The sequence below is a fragment of the Strix aluco genome, chromosome 8 (assembly GCF_031877795.1).
Source record: "Strix aluco isolate bStrAlu1 chromosome 8, bStrAlu1.hap1, whole genome shotgun sequence".
In the NCBI taxonomy this organism is placed as follows: Eukaryota; Metazoa; Chordata; class Aves; order Strigiformes; family Strigidae; genus Strix; species Strix aluco.
Window position 1 is genome coordinate 20,897,843 of NC_133938.1, and position 18,691 is coordinate 20,916,533.

General features: G+C 37.4%; 1 protein-coding gene across 4 annotated transcripts in view; it reads right to left on the bottom strand.

Annotated features, from left to right (window-relative positions):
- Positions 1-18,691, bottom strand: part of DPYD (dihydropyrimidine dehydrogenase) — a 367,570-nt gene that overhangs the window by 263,630 nt on the left and 85,249 nt on the right. For all 4 annotated transcript variants that reach the window (XR_012624149.1, XM_074832563.1, XM_074832565.1 and 1 more), the window contains one exon: positions 1,821-1,908. Coding sequence is in view for 3 of the 4 variants with exons in the window: in XM_074832563.1 (XP_074688664.1) it covers positions 1,821-1,908 (88 nt within the window). In the remaining variant the exon portion in view is untranslated. The remainder of the gene's footprint in view (positions 1-1,820; positions 1,909-18,691) is intronic.

Below are 18,691 nucleotides of genomic sequence, written 5' to 3' on the forward strand. Positions count from 1 at the left end.
CCCATTGGCTTCAGCAGGGCAAAGACTTCACACCTTTGAGGCAGTTTCCTAATATTATTCTAGTATACTTTTGCCAAAATGCAACTCTCAAAGCTCTGCAGTCACCCCACCTTGATTTTCTCTGCTCTGTAATGGATTCACAGAATTCAGAATGAAGCAGCTGTTAAAATGACTTACCCTTTCTGCCAAGGCACAAAGGGGCATGGTATTTCTGAGGCTGAGTCTAAAAACCCACCAAATTTACTGTTCCAGGATGCTGCTAGTGTTAGTTCTTCTTCTGACATCTTCTGTTGCAGTCTTCAATCCACCTTCCCTGGTTCCTTATTCCCATCTTTTATGTTTTGGTAACCAAGCCCTTTTTCTTTCCTCAAGAACACATCACTCTATCCCACCCAAAGCAGTAGCATAACTATTCCTTAATAAGAAAAGACCATCCTCATAAAATACTTTCCTAAAATTTGCTTTAGGTTTCCTAAACAAACTACAGCACAATGATGAGACGGGGACTAGCAGTTTCATTAGTGCCTTGTACCTTCTCTGTTCAGTTTGCCTGCTTCACGATGCCTGGAAGAAATAATAAGCAGCAATATGCCACATACTATACTATGGTTGCAAACAGATGCCTACATTCATGAAAATAAACGCTGCGGCGACAGCATACAGATTATATAAGAAAACTGTCTATATGCAGATGCTGGGCACAATGCCAGTAACTGTAAACCACATCAACACATAGTTATGTTAGGATTGATAGATGTATTTTAATATCTCCTCTTATCTTAATGTTCCTTGTTAAGGTGCAGAATTTACCGGTGTCTTCTCCGTACAACATACAGTGCAGTAAAAGTGGCTGTTAACTCGTACACAGCGGTGCTGCTGTTGCCCACTTCACTCCAGCTTTACCTGTGTTGTCCCTTTCAGCTGCATCTAACAGTGAGACATGTTAGAGCATAAAATGCAGCCAGAGAATCTTTGTAGCACGCCCAGTAGATTATCAGTCTAGTTGGGCTCATACAGACAAATAAATCACATGGCAGCTAATGATTCCACAGATGGGAAGTAAGTTTTAAAAGGTATGGGGCAATCAATATCCAGTCATCTTTATGCTATCCCAGACAGCCTAATTAATCTTGTCACATCAACTTCACAGTCATCTTTATTTATTTCTATTTCTGACTAAGTAATTTGTAAACCCCAAGTTAGAATAACATTTTTAAGATTTCATTATGATTATAGTATAATAGCCTATTAAGAAAGGAAAAGGTACAGTACCTCCAAAGAGGGGGTTCAATTTATTCTTGTACTATTTTATTAATAGTCTAAGTGACTGACTACATTTCCATTAACCAGAGCCTCTTACTATAAACTACAAGAAAATATTCCTTGAGATGACCACCTTCATGAGAAATTTGTGCCCAAAGAAAATTTAAACTATAATCCCTTCTTTAAAAAAGAAAACCTTTAATGAAAGAAAAGATTTATAACTGTAATATCTCAGGTAACAGCAAAGTTAAATAATTACAGTGTAATGCTCAGTTTTTTGAGTATCATTGTATTTGAAAACCATCAAAACCAAAAACTTTATAGAAAAAGTGACATGAAGAAATAGATTTGCACTATACACTATCTGTACGGGCACAGAACAGCAGCAAAACTAATTAAAAATTAGCTGACTGTTGAACTTTAAAGCATCTGTTGTAAACACTATTATTTTTTTTTTAAGACTTTACAAAGATAAACCTTGAAATGCAATCTCACTAACAGAACAGCAAGTAACTGCTGTTATCTGCTTCCATGTACTACTGCGAGCCCAATTTTACCTTGTTTGCAATACTTGTGATGAATGACTTGATGTCCAAATTAGTTGGGCAACTCTTCTGACAGGGGGCATCTGCGCACTTTAAGCATCTACAGGAATAAAAGAAAATGTGTCAAGGAGACATGGAATACAAATGTTGCCAATAGCATAAGGTTTTCAAGTTAGCATAGTAGAAGATAAGCCACAAAGGAGTAATACAGAGCATTTTCATAAAATTTCTATTTAAAAACTCAAAGCACTACATGATTATTATTGACTTCCATTCAATACTTATTGGTTACATTCTGTTGACTCCGTTTTACAAAGGAAGGCAGTAGGGTGCAGTTACAAACATAGGGACTACATATGTCTAACTATTAGGAAACATCTAATTACACAGCGGTAATTTTTTCCCTGGAATCCAAGATTGCTAAACTCCTGACCACTTCATTTTTTTTATCTGAAAAACATCTGTGCTGTGAATCTGAATTTATTAATGAAATTCTGGAAGTGTCACTGTGGATTAAATTCTGGATATTGGACAATCAGACATAGGATCATAGAATGGTATGGGTTGGAAAGGACCTTAAAGATCACCATGGGCAGGGACACCTTCCACTAGACCAGGTTGCTCAAAGCCCCGTCCAACCTGGCCTTGAACACTCCCAGGGAGGGGGCAGCCACAGCTTCTCTGGGCAACCTGTTCCAGTGTCTCACCACTCTCACAGTAGAGAATTTCTTCTTTATACCTAATCTAAATCTCCCCTCTTTCAGTTTAGAACCATTGCCCCTCATCCTATCCCTCCACTCCCTGATAAAGAGCCCCTCCCCATCTTTCCTGTAGCCCCTTTTAAGTACTGGAAGGCTGCTATAAGGTCTCCCCAGAGCCTTCTCTTCTCCAGGCTGAACACCCCCAACTCTCTCAGCCTGCCCTCATAGGGGAGGTGCTCCAGTCCCCTGATCATCTTCGTGGCCTCCTCTGGAGCCACTCAAGCAGCTCCATGCCCTTCTGATTTTGAGGGCCCCAGAGCTGGACACAGGACTCCAGGTGGGGTCTCATGAGAGCAGAGTAGAGGGGGAGAATCCCCTCCCTCGACCTGCTGGCCACATTTCTCTTGATGCAGCCCAGGATGCAGTTGGGTTTCTGGGCTGTGAGCTCATAGTCAGTTTTCCATCCACTACTACTCCCAAGTCCTTCTCCTCAGGGCTGCTCTCAATCCACTCTTCGTCCAGCCTGTATTTGTGCTTGGGATTGCCCCGACCCATGTGCAGGACCTTGCACCTGGCCTTGTTGAACTTCATGAGGTTTGCCCGGGCCCACCTCTCCAGCCTGTCCAGGTCCCTCTGGATGCCATCCCTTCCCTCCAGCATGTTGACCACACCACACAGCTTGGTGTCGTTGGCAAACTCGCAGAGGGTGCGCTCAATCCCACTGTCCATGTTGCCGACAAAGATGTTAAACAGCGCTGGTCCCAACACTGACTCCCGAGGAATGCCATATGACAGCAACAGTATTTCCACAGAGGAAGGAATTACTTTGTACTGTATGTGCCAAAGAATAAGAACGGCTGACAAATTTTCAAGTCACTTTTCTATAAGTTCCCTGTGATATGTCTGTGACCTCTGAAAACAATTCAGTAGTCTTATGCATACTCCCAACTGAAATCCCCAAGACCCTCTTCTTGACATCCCTAATAACAAAACCTAACTGTGTATTAAAACGTACTAAGTAACAAAGATTTATTGTCTGTTCCTGCATAGTCATCCATGGTTGCTTGCACAAGTCCCATCTAAGGATTAAGCCCTCAGGGTAGTCTATGCAAATTGCAGTAAGCAAACCTAACAAAAAAAAAAAGTAAGTCAGCTGAAGAGTAAAATGGTTCTCTATTAAACATGAAGGTATTTGTACACACTTTTGGTTTTACATATAAAAGATTATCACAGGTCAAATGCCACACTACTAATTATCTCAGAATTCATGAAGTTATTCCAGATGGTCTTTCGATATTGTTTTACTAACATACAGAATTTATGTAAATTGTGGTTTTAACAATCTATGGAAAATTAAATAAAATTTGCTTTTTGCATATTATCTGAGCACAACTACTTACATAGATTCCGCAAGTCCACCTTAATTATTGTTATTTAGTGATAGATAACACTAGAACTGGCTGGGGCAGAATATTTTCAAACACAGAAAGACTGCAAGAAGCCTATGGACTACACACAAAAAAAATGAAGAACACATTAAAAGGAATTAAATGCCTGAAATACCTAGCAAAAACCTGGCCTTTGTCAATCACACGCATTGCTTTTGTTTTCTTTTTTTTTCGCTTGTTTTTTCAAGTAAGGGAGGAATAAGAGAGAAGGCAAAGTCATTTAAGTAAAAGTTAATTAGTCTTTCATCTTCCTATTCATTATCATCTAGCTGGGTATTGCCGACACCATGGCACCAGCAAATTTGAAGGCACAAGTGGTAGTGGCTGTTTGGATTTTCTCACAGAACTAGTCATAGGGGAAAGGTCTCAGAGGAAATATTTAAAGGAAAACAGGTCTCACAGGCTGCAAAAGCTGGGAAATCTGATAAAGCCAAATCCAGGTTCAACACCATAGTGGGTTACTAGTTCAACTAGTCAGGATGTCAGAGGGCTCTGCCAGAAAAGCACCAGCAGGTTTAGCTGTGGCAGTTAAATATACCGCTGCCCAGCACTACCCACTGACAGGCACACATTAGAAATGCCTTAACAAGCCAAGGCAGGCCAGTGGGGACCTCAGAGGGTTGATGTGGCCAGAGCACCGCATCAAGAGAATGCTCTTAGCATTCTAAGCAGACTGAAACACAGCAAAGTTTTAGTACTAGAAGCCAGAAAAGGAGATACACTAGACAAAACACACCACTATGCTCGGATGATCATTTTGCCTGTGTAGGCAGTAAGGAGATAACAGAAGTGGAAAATCACGCATTTAAAAAAAAGACAACAATTCCATTATGACTTTTTGCTCTTCACTTTCCTGAATGTGGTTTCCTTTAAAACACAACAGTCCTGTATCCAAGACCAAAAGAATTGCACTTAACATAAAATACATTTCTGTGGATTATATATAGAACAATCTCATGTCAAAACTGACTAGAATGGCACCTAGCAGTATAAGCAGTGTACAGATTACCCATTGCGGCTAGCAAGCATCTTTACCAAATTATTTCTCTTTTGATTTTTGAGCTAGTACAGAAATAACAGCTGTTGAAAATGTCAGCTACTGGGAGGGGCGGGTAGTGCAAACTTGAATGTGAGCTTTGAGGAGGAGGGGAGGGTGCCATGAATATGCCAGTCCAGACTTTCTCTTATAATAATACCATCTTCCGATTCTCTGAGCACTCTGCAGACTAAAGTGCACCAGGCTGCCATTAATCCCACTTATCACCCTGACAGCTCAGTAATTACACTCCCGCTATAGCTAGGTACTGTAAGGTACTGTAGTCCTAATAAAACATCAAGCACTGTGCAGAATGCATGCTGGTGAGGTGTTTTATTAAACTTGGGGGGGTTGATCATCAAGTGACATTAGTGTTGACCTATTTTTCTATCTGACAATAAATTATTCTTTGACCATACCATAATAGATATTACAGAGTGCATTTACTGTACCAAGGAGCAAAGGTATTGCATTCTGGTGAACCAGGCAAAAAGCATAAATAAAATAATAGAATCACCCACCAGAAAGTTATTACATAAATTGCTGCAAGTGATTGATCCTTTCAGAAATCACAGCCAAAATACCCTGCTTAAGGGAATACACTGACAATTACCATGAACTTCAATTCCACATGCATGTCCCCATATGAAGAAACAGTATTACACTTCTTTCCTTTTTCTGTTAACTGTCCTCCCACCCTATGAAACCCCACCTTTCATTTTACAAGGTTATTGCATTACTATGTTTTTAGTTCAAAATAATGTAAACAACAAACTAGAGAAATTTGATCTAAATTTCTAATTCACCTTCTAGACCCTACTAAATTTAAATTAAGAGCTACATGCTCACTATTAAAACAAACAAACAAACAAACAAAAAACAACCCACCAAAATGAAACCGCCATGTTTTTAAGTGTTATACTATTCTGGACTGCACAAAAATATAGACCATTAGGCAAAGCCAGACCTATGCTAATCTCAGAGTATGTATCTCAGCATTTCTTAGTAAAAATGCAGGAAAAATCCTTCCAACTATCAGAAGACACCTTTTATCAATATTTCCCCTATTTTTTCATGGAACAGCATCTCCTTTAAAAAGATATAGGCAATGTTGAATCTTAAAAGATACCATATTCACTTCATATGCATATTACTTTCCGTGTAAAAGGCAACACCATAGTCATTGCACCACTAAAACCCAACTTGAGGAACTCAAAGAAAAGGAATGATATTTACCATTTTGGAAGCACTTAGCTGTTGATTCAACTCAGTCTCATTGTGAAATGGTAAATTAAGTTAGACATAAAACCCCTACAAATGCTATGCAAGTATAGCATATTTATATAAATATTTATGCAAATATCATTTGGCATAGCTTTATAGACATGCCTGTGAGTATATAATGACAGAAATTCATGTTTCCCACACATCTAAGCTCAAAATTTACATCTCTTACTGAATAGTGTTAAATTATACATATGTATCCCCAGTGAACTTAAAATCTTTAACTTCTTATTTCTAAACGTTGCAACACTAAAGTTATTTATTGTTTAAGGTGTGCGTGCTCGTGAATCTCTTTCAGGCACAAAATAATGCATGTGAAGGATACTTATGCAGTAGCCCAACATTATCAGCTATCAGGTTTGTACCTATCAATTTTGTCAGTGCAAAATAAGCACCTAAAACCGTGCACGTACACATAAAAACTCATTCAATCGGCCTCCAATAGCATGGGTACTAATTAATAAAAACAATAACAAAAACCCAAAACACATAACACAGAGAGCAGTAGATTACAAACATCTGAGGACAATAAAAGGAAAGGGCACTTCAAAAGTAGTCATTTTTTTTTCAATGTAATAAAAAAGAAAAATTGAATAGACAAATAAAAAAGTTGTAAATTTCTGGAACACATACTACCCATTGGGAGAAAACATGCAAGAAACCGTGAGGTATGTCTAAGCATAAAAAGGAATAGAAAGCAAATGAGGAAAAGAAAGGATAAAAAAGTAAGACATTTCTGTACCAAAATCTTTCCCTTAGGACAAAAGGATACCAAAAACTAGTGCCCTACTCTTGCATACAGAAGAAAAAGAGAAAAGGAAGCCATAGCTGACTAATTTTCAATTTTTAGTTTTCATTGTTCAATTGTTGAAATATTACCCAGTATTTTATTTTAAAGTTAAAATATCTGACCAAGAGATAGTCTCATTTCTAGGTCTAGACCAGCTCTTTAAACATTTTTGCTTCTAAACAAAAAAGGGCAATTTAGTTATATCATTACCTAAAACTGCAGCAAACGATTGTCTATCTAACTAGCAATAATATTACCTGAAGTGCAATCAAATGTATGCTGAAAGGCCGGGTATGAAACAGGTAATCTGGAGTAATATTCCACAACAGATCGTTGCTGAAAACCTATCAAATTTTCATATATCACAAAACAGGCCAAATAACATTTATCGTGGTTACTGTTGGCAGAGGTTTAGAAGCAGATTAGATCCTAATCCATTTATGTGAGTTTCTGCAGGACATAAACATTCATTTGGAAAAAAGGCTTCCAGCTCTACTATTTGTAGAAGTTTCTAAAACTTTATCCACTACTCAGAGAAACAGCCCAGATACGCACATAACAGCTTTACACAGGTTTCATAATGATGTTCTGTATATACTTACTGAGGGTTTGGTCAATTAATTTTAAGACAATGGCAGAGATGATTCCACCTAATGAACTAGAGGCCAGTTTGCACAGGAGACCCAACTCTGATGACAAGACTGTTCTTGATTCCAAGTCTCTTGCACCACTCTCTAAACCCTGAGTTGGGGATGGTAAACAGTGGAATAAGAAAGCCACATGTAAGGAAGAATTAAATCTATAATTTTCAAATAAATCTATAATTCCCAAGTTGAATGCCCATTGCCTTTAATGACAGAAACTAAGAGCATCACATAAATTTTTCTCTTGAGGTTCAATCCTTTAACCACTTATGGCTAATCTTGCAGTACTTAGGCTCTCTTCTTTCTGTTTGATCTTGCTGCACAGGGTCAAGGACAACACTAAACAGAGATTTGGACATATATACACTCATTTAAAAAAGATGTCAGGATAAAGATCCTCTACTGCAATGGAAAGTCATTGGTGAGAACTTACTGCTAACAGCTGTAAAAAACCAAGAGATTTGCTGTCATTATTTTCTTTATAAAAACCCAAAACACTCAAAACTAACAATTAAACAAAAAATCCTATGCCTTTTTGTCTTCCTGTTCATTACATTTCACAATGGGTAGAAGAGGAGAAAAATATTATAAAGCAATAGGGAGATTTTGTTTCCAGGTTTAAATACCAAAACACAGTAACAGTTGATATACAGGTTTGATGAGTACCAAAGACAAACGATACTTAGAGGAATATTTGTTTTCTTTCAAAGTCCAGACGTAGAAGAAGGGACTCTCACACGCAAGGCTGAGAACTGAGAACTCTGTTGAGTATGTGCAATGCAACAATGAAGACAAAATAATCTTAAACTAGAATCAACTATAAATATATAATTTTAGACCATAGGAGAAACTGATAATAATCCCCAGGAAATGTCTCTGAACACAAAGGGCATCAGAAACCGTATAAAAGGCAGTGAACACAGACTATACAAACAAGCAGCTATCGTGGTCCTGGACATGCAATACTGGAAAGACAAGTGCCCAGCCTGTTAGCAATGCACAGGAACCACAAGAATCAACACATTCAGTATCATGCAAATTTGCAATACTAGTTCATATCTGAAGAAAGCAGCAAAGACTCCCACATCATCACTGTTGCCTCTTCAATCACCTGGGACTCCTGTGAGCCTTCTGCAGTCCTACAGAAAACGGGACGACTTCTCTGACAGCAAGTTAAGATAATCAGAGGAAGCAAATTTTAAATAGAGGCACTCTACAGGATTAGAGACAGATAGGACATTGCTGCTGGTAGCTACAGGAGGTGTAAGGGAGGTGTTTTTTATTGAAAGGAAGAAATGCTCAGAGTTGAAAGTTAGTCTTCAGACACAAAAACCTCCTACCCTAGTGCAGAATAATGGCACTTACAGACAAGGTTATTTTCAGACACTTAAGAGGTAGTGAATCATATGGACATAGACTCCAAATCATTCCATTCATCAATGACTTATCTTTCTCTTTTCTTCTTCTGGCTCTCTACAAGACCATAATTCTTCTTTTCTCATCTATTTCTGAATCCCCCTTCAGTGCAGCAACTCTCCTCTCCCCTTTGCATCTGCTTGGCTGTCTTCCTGTTTTCTGAAGTCTTTTTTCCCCATTCATCTGAAACTTCTCCACTTGTCTGTCCTGTAACTTTCTAGCATTCTTCAGCATAATTCAATTTTAATGGATAATATTGATAACAAAAAAACCCATGACCCCATGTCTGCCAACAGGTATTTACGACAGTGGTGCAGGAGAGTGTGCGCCAATCACTTTTCAATTCATATTCTGAGTTTTTGCTACCCACCATCCAGCCCTTCAGAATGTCCATTTCTGGTAGGCTCCTGCACTAAAACTGCCCTTGCCTAGTGCCATCTCTTCTGCATACTCAGGATTGTGCTATCTCAGTCTGTGATCAGGCATACGCTACTAGAAAAGTAGGTTGGTGGGATTTCCTCTTAAACACTTGCTGAATGGTGGGAACACAGCCAGGCAGAGCTCTGCAGCCAGCTCAGAGGTAGTGCTCTGAGCACCGCCCCACGGCGAGAACCCTGCTCCAAGTCAGTTCATGGGAAACTATATTCTGCCAGCTCTTACATTCCTCCTGTCTTTTTACTGGGACACAGAATTCTTCACTTACCATATTGCAACATAGCCTCAAAGACTACTGCCTTTCACCCACTTCATTTTATATGGCTTGTATACCATTACTTTAATCATATTTCTCCAATTTATAATGTTACAGAATAAGACTGCTATATAAATTAGACTTGATTAAAAATAGAAAAAGCAGTGCAGCTTACAGAATATTGTAGCACAAAGCATGTATATCAGCATATGCCAAATCAGAAAAGTTGTAGCATCCTTTTGACATATCAGAAATCAAAACAATTTAATATATAATGCAAATAATTTCAACCACCTTATGTTTCCTCATAGACTCAATCTGTGAACAAGCAAATCAAATAAATGGCTCACATTTCTGTTAGCAACTATGTTACATGCAGCTCATACCAAATCAATATTATTACTAAAAATATATTTATTTTAACATCACCAGCACCAGAATCTGCATGGAATACATTTCACTAGCTCCTCCACTCCCACACAGACTACCTCTCCTTTGGAGTTTTACTAGGGCAATTTATTTACAGCATCTTTAAATTTATGCTTTGTTTTACAATCCATTTGTTATATATTGCTCTACAACATTCAGAGTTCTTTGACTTAAAAAAAAAAAAAGTTGTTATGATAATGTCTCACAAAAAATTATTGCCATGGTGCAGGAATATAATGCTCTCAGATTGTATAATAAAGGCATGAAGTCCAGTGAGTGTCAAAGCCTATTTGTTCTTCCTTAGTGGTAGATCTTAAATAGGATATGTCAACCATACAGTTCCTGACAAGCATGTGCAGATTCATGTACCACACAGCTCTCTTACGTCAAACCCATCTACACGCTTTTACCTGCAGCAATTATTCCACCGTAGCCTCTATAACCTATGACTCAAAATGAACCTCTGATTCTTCATTTGAATGCTATCTTTTCCACTTCTTGCATTCATCTCCAAGTGACAAAGTTTTCTTTCCAGTTTATCAGCATACTGTGTTTTGGAAGGAGCTATTAAAAATAGTAATCTTCTCTTTCTGCTTCATCCAGGACCATGGTACATCAAATGCTGCTTTGATTCTCATTCTTGATACTATTGGTGTCACTAGGTTAAGATCACATAGTCAGAGAGGAAGTCAGACTTTAGCCCTAGGTAGCTCCTGTCTCTGTATTATAAATCCCAGCAAGATCAGCCTATTTTCCATCAACAGGAATTTGAGTTATTCTCAAGCAGCAGTTACCAGTTTGGGTACTGTCTGTCACAGAAAACTATCATTGGAAACAGTACCTGATGTGCTCCGGAGACTCCTGGTCTCCTCCTCATCTTTTCAGTTATTTCTCATCCTTCTTATTGTGACACCTCCCTAATGAACTTTGGTTGGTCTCTTTATTGATATTCTGTCCCAGACTAGGGCAGTATTACTGTACCTCTTCAAAAAGGTTGTATTTAAATTGCTACATTTTTGCAATTCCCATGAACGACAAGCTAGATATCGGTTTCAATTAGCTTTAAAAATTCAATATATTGATTTGTCCACTGGCTTTAAAAGCTGACAGTTGGTCTCAGGATTTGGGTTTGATTTTAAAAAATAACAAGTCTCTTACTTTTGCATACCTCTTTCTAACCTTTTTTAAATAAATCCTCTATGGTAGCTGTCTTCGCTTGTTGTGAACAAGCCAGCTAGGGTTAAGAAGTTTAAAACAATCCTACAAGAGCCCTGTACAAAACTATGGAGTTTACACAGTGTTATACAATACACTGAGTGTTACCAGATGTGTTTAAACTGAAAAGTCAACAAACGGGGTGCTTGAATTTCTATTTTGAAATATTGTATTAGAATTGGAAATTAAGATTAGGTACTGCAATAGGCCCTCACATCTTATACTATTCCATGGCCTAATTGCTCCCAACAAGTGTTTGGCTAAGAAGTTACCACTGCTCTCTAACAAATGATTTTGTAAACTCCTTCCAGAAGGACTTAGTACATAACCGACCTAAAGATTGTTGTTTTGTACAATGAAAGAAAAAGTATTTGGGAATCTGGGTCTTCAAATTTAGTTATTTAAAATAATATAAGAGGAAATAAAGTTGAACCTAATGATGTACAAAAGTACAGGTTACATTTTCAGAAGAAAAAACTACTTATTTTGAGTTTAATTTTCAGCTTTATCTTTATACCCACACCACTGGCCAAACACATGAATGCTTAGGGAAAAGCAGGTGCTGTAATTATTAAAGTCCATACTAAAGAATGAGGGCCACCTTTACCTGTACGTAGGAATCCATTCCATAATCTGGATAGCTATCCATTTATCATACTTCATTCTTACAAAAAGAAAACAAACAAACCAACCTGCACCTTCTGAGTAAAGGATATATTGGGTAGACTACTTCCTCCCATTCACTTCAGAACTGAAAGAACTTTCTTTTTTTATTTCAAATACAAAAATTTTAAGTATTGCAGGTTTACAGCAATACTCATTCTAAGCATTGTTAATTTTTTCTTGTTTCATATTAAGCATTATGAATTGCTGTGTTTTCAGAGGTATTAATCAACATTCAAAATTCATTAAACTGTCCAGAAAAACTAAGTGTAGTTAAAGTTTTTATTACTGTTAACAACAATATTTTTCTTTTAGCCTTAGAGCTTTTAGAGTCACAAAAAAAAAGTAGCTAAAAGTCAATTTGCAACTTCTCTGGAAACACTAATTACATTTCGCACTACATAGTAATTAATATTTTCTCAACACCATAGGAACACAATACAGTTTGTTGCTTATTATACCGAACTTGATGGTATCCTGTATTATTTCAGTAGTGCAAAAGATGCACAAGAAACACACTAGTTGATAAGACTGTGATATTACCTATTTAGAACTCAGACTGTGCTCTTTCAAGTCCTTGAAAGCATCAGTTTATCTGCCAAACCAACCACTTGTGGCTCAGCCACACCTAGCCTTACGGAGTTTTTTTAATGGGTACGCTTATGTTCACCACAATAGTGATCCCTTTCACATAGGAGACAGCTGTTACATGATGTTCAATATCCTTTTAATCCTCTATAGACCTTAGACAGAAGGGCTGACAGAACTGACAGTTTTTATTATAGCTTGCCCTGTACACAATAATCTTCTTTCACCTGGACTATTCTCACAGAAGTGTTACAGAGTTTTTGACTTATATCAAGGATTATTTCTAGTCTTTATAGGAGAGAAGAAATTATTTCTATCTGGCATGATTCTTATCCTGTGTAAATTACCTTTTCAACATATAAAACACCTATTGTCTGTTTATCTTAATGCCAATGAAACTCTTTTGAGTTCAACTGCAGGAAAAATATACAAGTTCAGACATTTTTTCTCCCAAAATGCCTTCATCACCTGTGCACATCTTACAAATGGTACTCTGTACAATACATCATTAACAACAGGAGCACATATCTACCATTTATTTATACTGAAAACATTTGATACATTTAATAATAACATATATAAACTTTCTGTGATAAAGTATAATATAACTAAAATGCATTAATTGCAAATTTAAGGAAACATTCTCAGTTAAAAACTAGAAACCCAGAAGAAACGATTTCCTCAGCACAGCACCACAAAGACTCTAATGATCAGACCAATAGTGCTAATGCTCATCTGTCTTGCAATTTAGGCATGCCAGCAATTCCACCACAATTAACGCAAGAGTGATTTAAACAAAGAACCTTTGTGGAGAAGTAGTCTTGGGAAAGGCAGTAACAGCAGAATAAGCTAATATTTCCCTTATTTTTTAGGATCTGAGTGCCAAAGAATTCTCTGGATCTCTCTTTACCATCATTCTGCCATTTGCCCAGAGAACTGACGTGATGTTGATCTAGAAACCAGCCACTTGCAAGGCAGGCTTCACTGCTCTCTGCACACAATGCATTCCCACCATTTCCAACCCCATGATGCTATTAGCAAGGGGTAGGGGTGTGGGGGGAAGAGAATAAAGAGGGTAAAAGACCAATGAGGTTTGGGGAGGCTTTGCTGCTGGTGTCACCTGAACATTTGACCCTATATTGAGCATACTCTGGAAGCAGACAATAGCACAAATTACCTCATTGAACTCTGTATTCAAAATAAAAGTTTCAAAAGTTTCTGTTTCCCTTGTTTTCAGACTTGTAGAAAAAATACAATGTTTTTGGCTGCTACTACAGTTTAGAACTCCAGAGAAAACTAAGAGGTCAGTCAGATTTCCGGTGTGAAGCCGATAAAGATGCTTCTTCCCATGCAGGAGATAAGTTATTGACCTCAGTCAACCATCTTTTTCCAAATTTTAAAACTCATAACCAGAGTATCCTTAGCAAAGCTCAGTCCTGCCAGATGGTGAACACTCTAGTCTGTTATCAGACTGCTTAAGTGTACTTCATTTTAATATACGTAGTCCCCAGTCCAACTCAGTTAGACTGTTCATTTGCTTATAATGAAAGTCCTTAAGCAATTTGGTAAACCAACCTAATGCAAGTCTTCCAGAAGTGGGTTCCCAGCACCCAGACTAGTAGGAACAGCTCCAGTGTCCTCACTCTTTTCCTCACCTTAAAATTGATGCAGCTACATATTTGAGAACCACGTGCCACTCCTGTATTTTCCTTGAGAGGATCTAGTGGTGTGGCAACTGCAAGAATTCAGCAGAGAATTCTAAGATTTAATATTTTCTCTACAAATTGCATGCGTACAATGACTACCTTCCATCTCCTTTTGCAAAATAATAGGTTTGTCTAAGACACCTTAATAAGTGACACCATCACTTGTTAATACGCTCACCCATCAAGACCCAGAGAAAAGGAAATAGGCTTGCTATTTTGGTTCTAATTTTCTAAACTGCATATCATTTATATGTTTTTTTAGCCATAGGAAAGTAATATATCCATTTATAATATATAAGCATCTTTTAAAAAAGGTGGCATTTTCTTGTATGCTTTGCTGCTTAAGGGAATTATTTGGCTTTGTTTTTCTACCTTAAATTTATACAAAAAGTAAAGATTCCAAACCAGTATTCCCTCAGCAAATGAAAAGACCTTTATGACACAGTAACGGAAATCATATAGGCAAACTACAGAGGTCAGCACAAAGCAAAGAGAAGCCCTCTACAAATTACACTGAGTCAATGTTGCATTCTTAATATCTTGAGTTTAAAGATATAAGTAATATGTCAATAGTAGATAGTTGAAAATTCAGTCTTATTTGTTTACTAGAAATAAATACACTAACTCATCAAGACTGATTGATATGTATGTGCTATATCTAGATTTTGCTACATTCACCTTCACCAGGAAGAATTTTACAACATTCACAGTATGATGATGTAAATAAATGACATAGCCAAAAATCACTCTCCGGACTATTGACATTTACATAAAAGGAATACAAAATCTAAATACAAAAGGTTTTCTTTTTCTTTTATTCTTTTTCTTTATTTTAACCAAAACATATGGACACAGTAGTGTTAATACGCAGGCTCACCTTCTATTGATCTGAGTGGTCACCAAATAAATTTAGAACCTGACCCTCTTGATGGCAAGGCTGGTTCACAGAAGCACCACACTGCGTACTTCAGCCTTACCACAGTTTCATTCATCCAGAGCAGAAAAACTCCTACACGCACACTACTCTAACTGAGGATGTAAGACAGCTGTTCAACCTTTAAAGTCTCACCAACCAGGACTACTATAAAGTTACATGGACAGAAGGCTGGACTAGATGACCTAACAGGTTTACAGTATCTTTGCATTTTCTCCTAGTATTTTGAATAATGGCTTTTAAAAAGTGGCAAATTTATGTCTGCTTATTACCAGTCACTCCAAAATTAGGGTAAATAAAAGGACTCCAGTTTAAAAAACAGTACACAAAGGGTCTAAAATATGAGAGTATCATATACAAGGATTTTCAAATACAACTACCTGAACACATTTTTTAAAGGGTTTGATTTCTAAACGCTATAGCATGGCCTTTTAGGTGGACGCACACTGGCAAATAAAACTCCATCTACTAGCTAAACATAGAAAAGGCACTGGCCTGCTAATGTCAAGAAGGTTTAGGTGGCAACTAGACCACAATCGGTTCATCTGTGTTTGCAAAAATAGGACAAACATTTGTTGCTAAAAGGAGGCACAAAAAATCTTGCATTTTAGGTTTTACCCTCACAACCTAAGTAGGAAGAATTTTCACATCCTTTTAAGAAGATTATATATAAAAGTCAAAGTATTTGTCACATTTCCTCCCATACTGAAGCTAATGGCATAAGAATGAATACATTTTCTGGGATGGCTCAGCAGCTAAGTGCTGTCTGGAAAATATTAAAAGAATTTTTTTTTCCAGAGAAAAGCAGCATAGAGAAATTTTAGGATGAATTAAAAAAATCATTAATCTGTTGATTCACCATGGTTTGATAGATCACTTGTTCTTGAATATGTGGCACTCTACTTCTTTGTACATGCTCACATTTTTAGACCTACACCAAATACAGCAATCCCAGGACTGTAAATGTAGTACAACTGAAAAAGCATACTTTTCCCATTTCCCAAAGGCATTGCATTTTCAAAAACCTGCTGGAAGGATTTAAATATTCTCTTTTGGTAGATAGTTTCTCTTGATACAAATGAGCAGATGTCTGCCTTTTGGCAATTCTTTTTTATGCAGTTATTTGAAAACAATTACAGAAAAATCTTTAAATTGATGTATAAAAAAGTACTCCACAAAGATCCAAAAACTGCATTCCTCAGACAAGTCACACAGAGACATTTTGAAAGCCTAAGAATCAGTACAAAGTGCTGCTTCTCTTCCACTCTCCATTAGTACCTCCTCTCTCTACATAAAAACACACGGAGTATGCATTAGCAATTTCCCAATTGTTCCTGCATCCCAGGCTTAGACGCTGCAATTTTAGTGTTGCTCTTTTCTAACCCAGAAGCATTAGGGTTTGATGAATACATCTGATAACTTCCAGCAGCTTCATACCTCAGGATTTAGAGGATACTACAATACAGCCTATGATACCAACACAATCACAAGTATAGTTTCCTTACCAGTGTCTCTTTTCCTTAAGTGAGGGCTGCTAATTGTTTTCTTCACTCTGTATGAATGTCAAAAGAAGACAATACCTGCAGACTCAGATAGCTCTTATTAAAGGTCTTTGCAGTAAGAATCCTGAAACTCTATACCACCCATGCCCTTTGTGCAACCACCACTCATCCTGTCCTGAGCACTGCTGTTGCTAAAAGCCTTCAATGCTTCCCTGGATCTCAGCTCTCACCATGAATGAAGACAACAGGAGAAACTCCTTGATGGTTACTACTGTCAGTCTGCTCCATTCCTGCATCCCTGGCTCTGAGAAGCCAACAGGCAAGCCTAGGTATTGTTACCCCGCTCCTTGGGCAGAATCTGATCACAGCAGAATATATTCCAATTTGGGGTTACTGTAGGCTGGAAGAGTTCTGATTGTGAATGATGCTGCTGCTCTACCAGATTTTCTCAGTCAGGACTTGTTTGGTTAGCAATTTTAAAAGTAGTTAGCTTGCCTGCATGAAGGCATCTTGATAATGTCTTCCAAATTTTAAGCAGCAGAAGGAAAGATACTTTGTGTTAGAATCCTACTCCAGCCCCATTTCAGGTATATTCAAGGGCTGTATTTTCTGAGGTGCTAGATGGTGTTAAACATTGTTCAGTCGAGAAAGGTACCTAAAAATACTAGAAACTACAGAGGTTTCATCTTCAGTCTATGAGTCCTGACTAAAGTTATTCAGTTCAACAAAGATTATCAATACGAATTCAAACCAACAATTAACTTGTGTATTAGTTGTGCTGCTGCTATGTGTTCAATTATGTAACATGAAGCAGTGGAACAGAAGATGACAAATGCCAGTAAGGGGTGTTTGGTCACTTGTAATTTAGTCAATAAATACAATTTGTTTTTCCTTTTCAAGCCTAGAGTAGCAGAAGGATAGAGCTATCCACTCTTATTTCCCATTTCACTACAGGCTTGAAATGTACTAGTCACATTATGACTAGAAACACATTCTTGGAAACAGCCTCTACTCATTATTTTCAGTACTCTGAAGCAATTTTTTGCATAATCAGAGGATGGGATATTTTGCCAATCATGAGAGGTTTGTCTTTCTGCATTAGACAGGAATGAAGAAGAGCAAAACTTTTTGTCTTTTCTTCATCTCTTCATTTCCTTATTCATGACTAGCCTCTTCAGTCCCTTTGAAGACCAGGAGCTTTTCAGAGAGATAGGAGTTTGACAGCTACTGCTCAAAGAGAAAAATAAAAAAATCAATTCCTCAAATGCCAAAAAAATCAAAATCAGTGTAATTAAGAGAAGAATTCCTGTCTGTATTTCTGAAAGATCTCTCCACAAATCCATTTTGGCGCTTTATACATGCTAAAATCCAGCAACCTAAGTTCTACTCATTTGTGTTTACAAAACATGATCACACAAAACTGTCTGCAGTTTCAAACAAAAGCAATAGAAATATGCACAATATTTTACGTAAGGCAATATAACCCTCCCATTTTTCAGCAAAGAGGAAGGAGTGACACTGCTCTGGCAAAATGCTCTACTGATAGCACAGCATGATCTTTGCTAAAATATACTTGAGAATGTTTACTAGCATGGTGCAAGATGATGTACTAGCATAAACAGTTAACACTGAACCACAAATGTCAAAACGAATTAAGTACATTATGTGATACATTTTTTTTTTAGTGTGTTTGTTCACTTGCTAATTTGTACAATTCAGTAATTCATAAAAGGGTCTCCCTATCATTAGTGCAAATTAGAAGTTTTCTAGAACATAATTAAAAATACACATTAAATTTATACTTTACATTACATGTGTGTTGTCTTTGTGAAGACA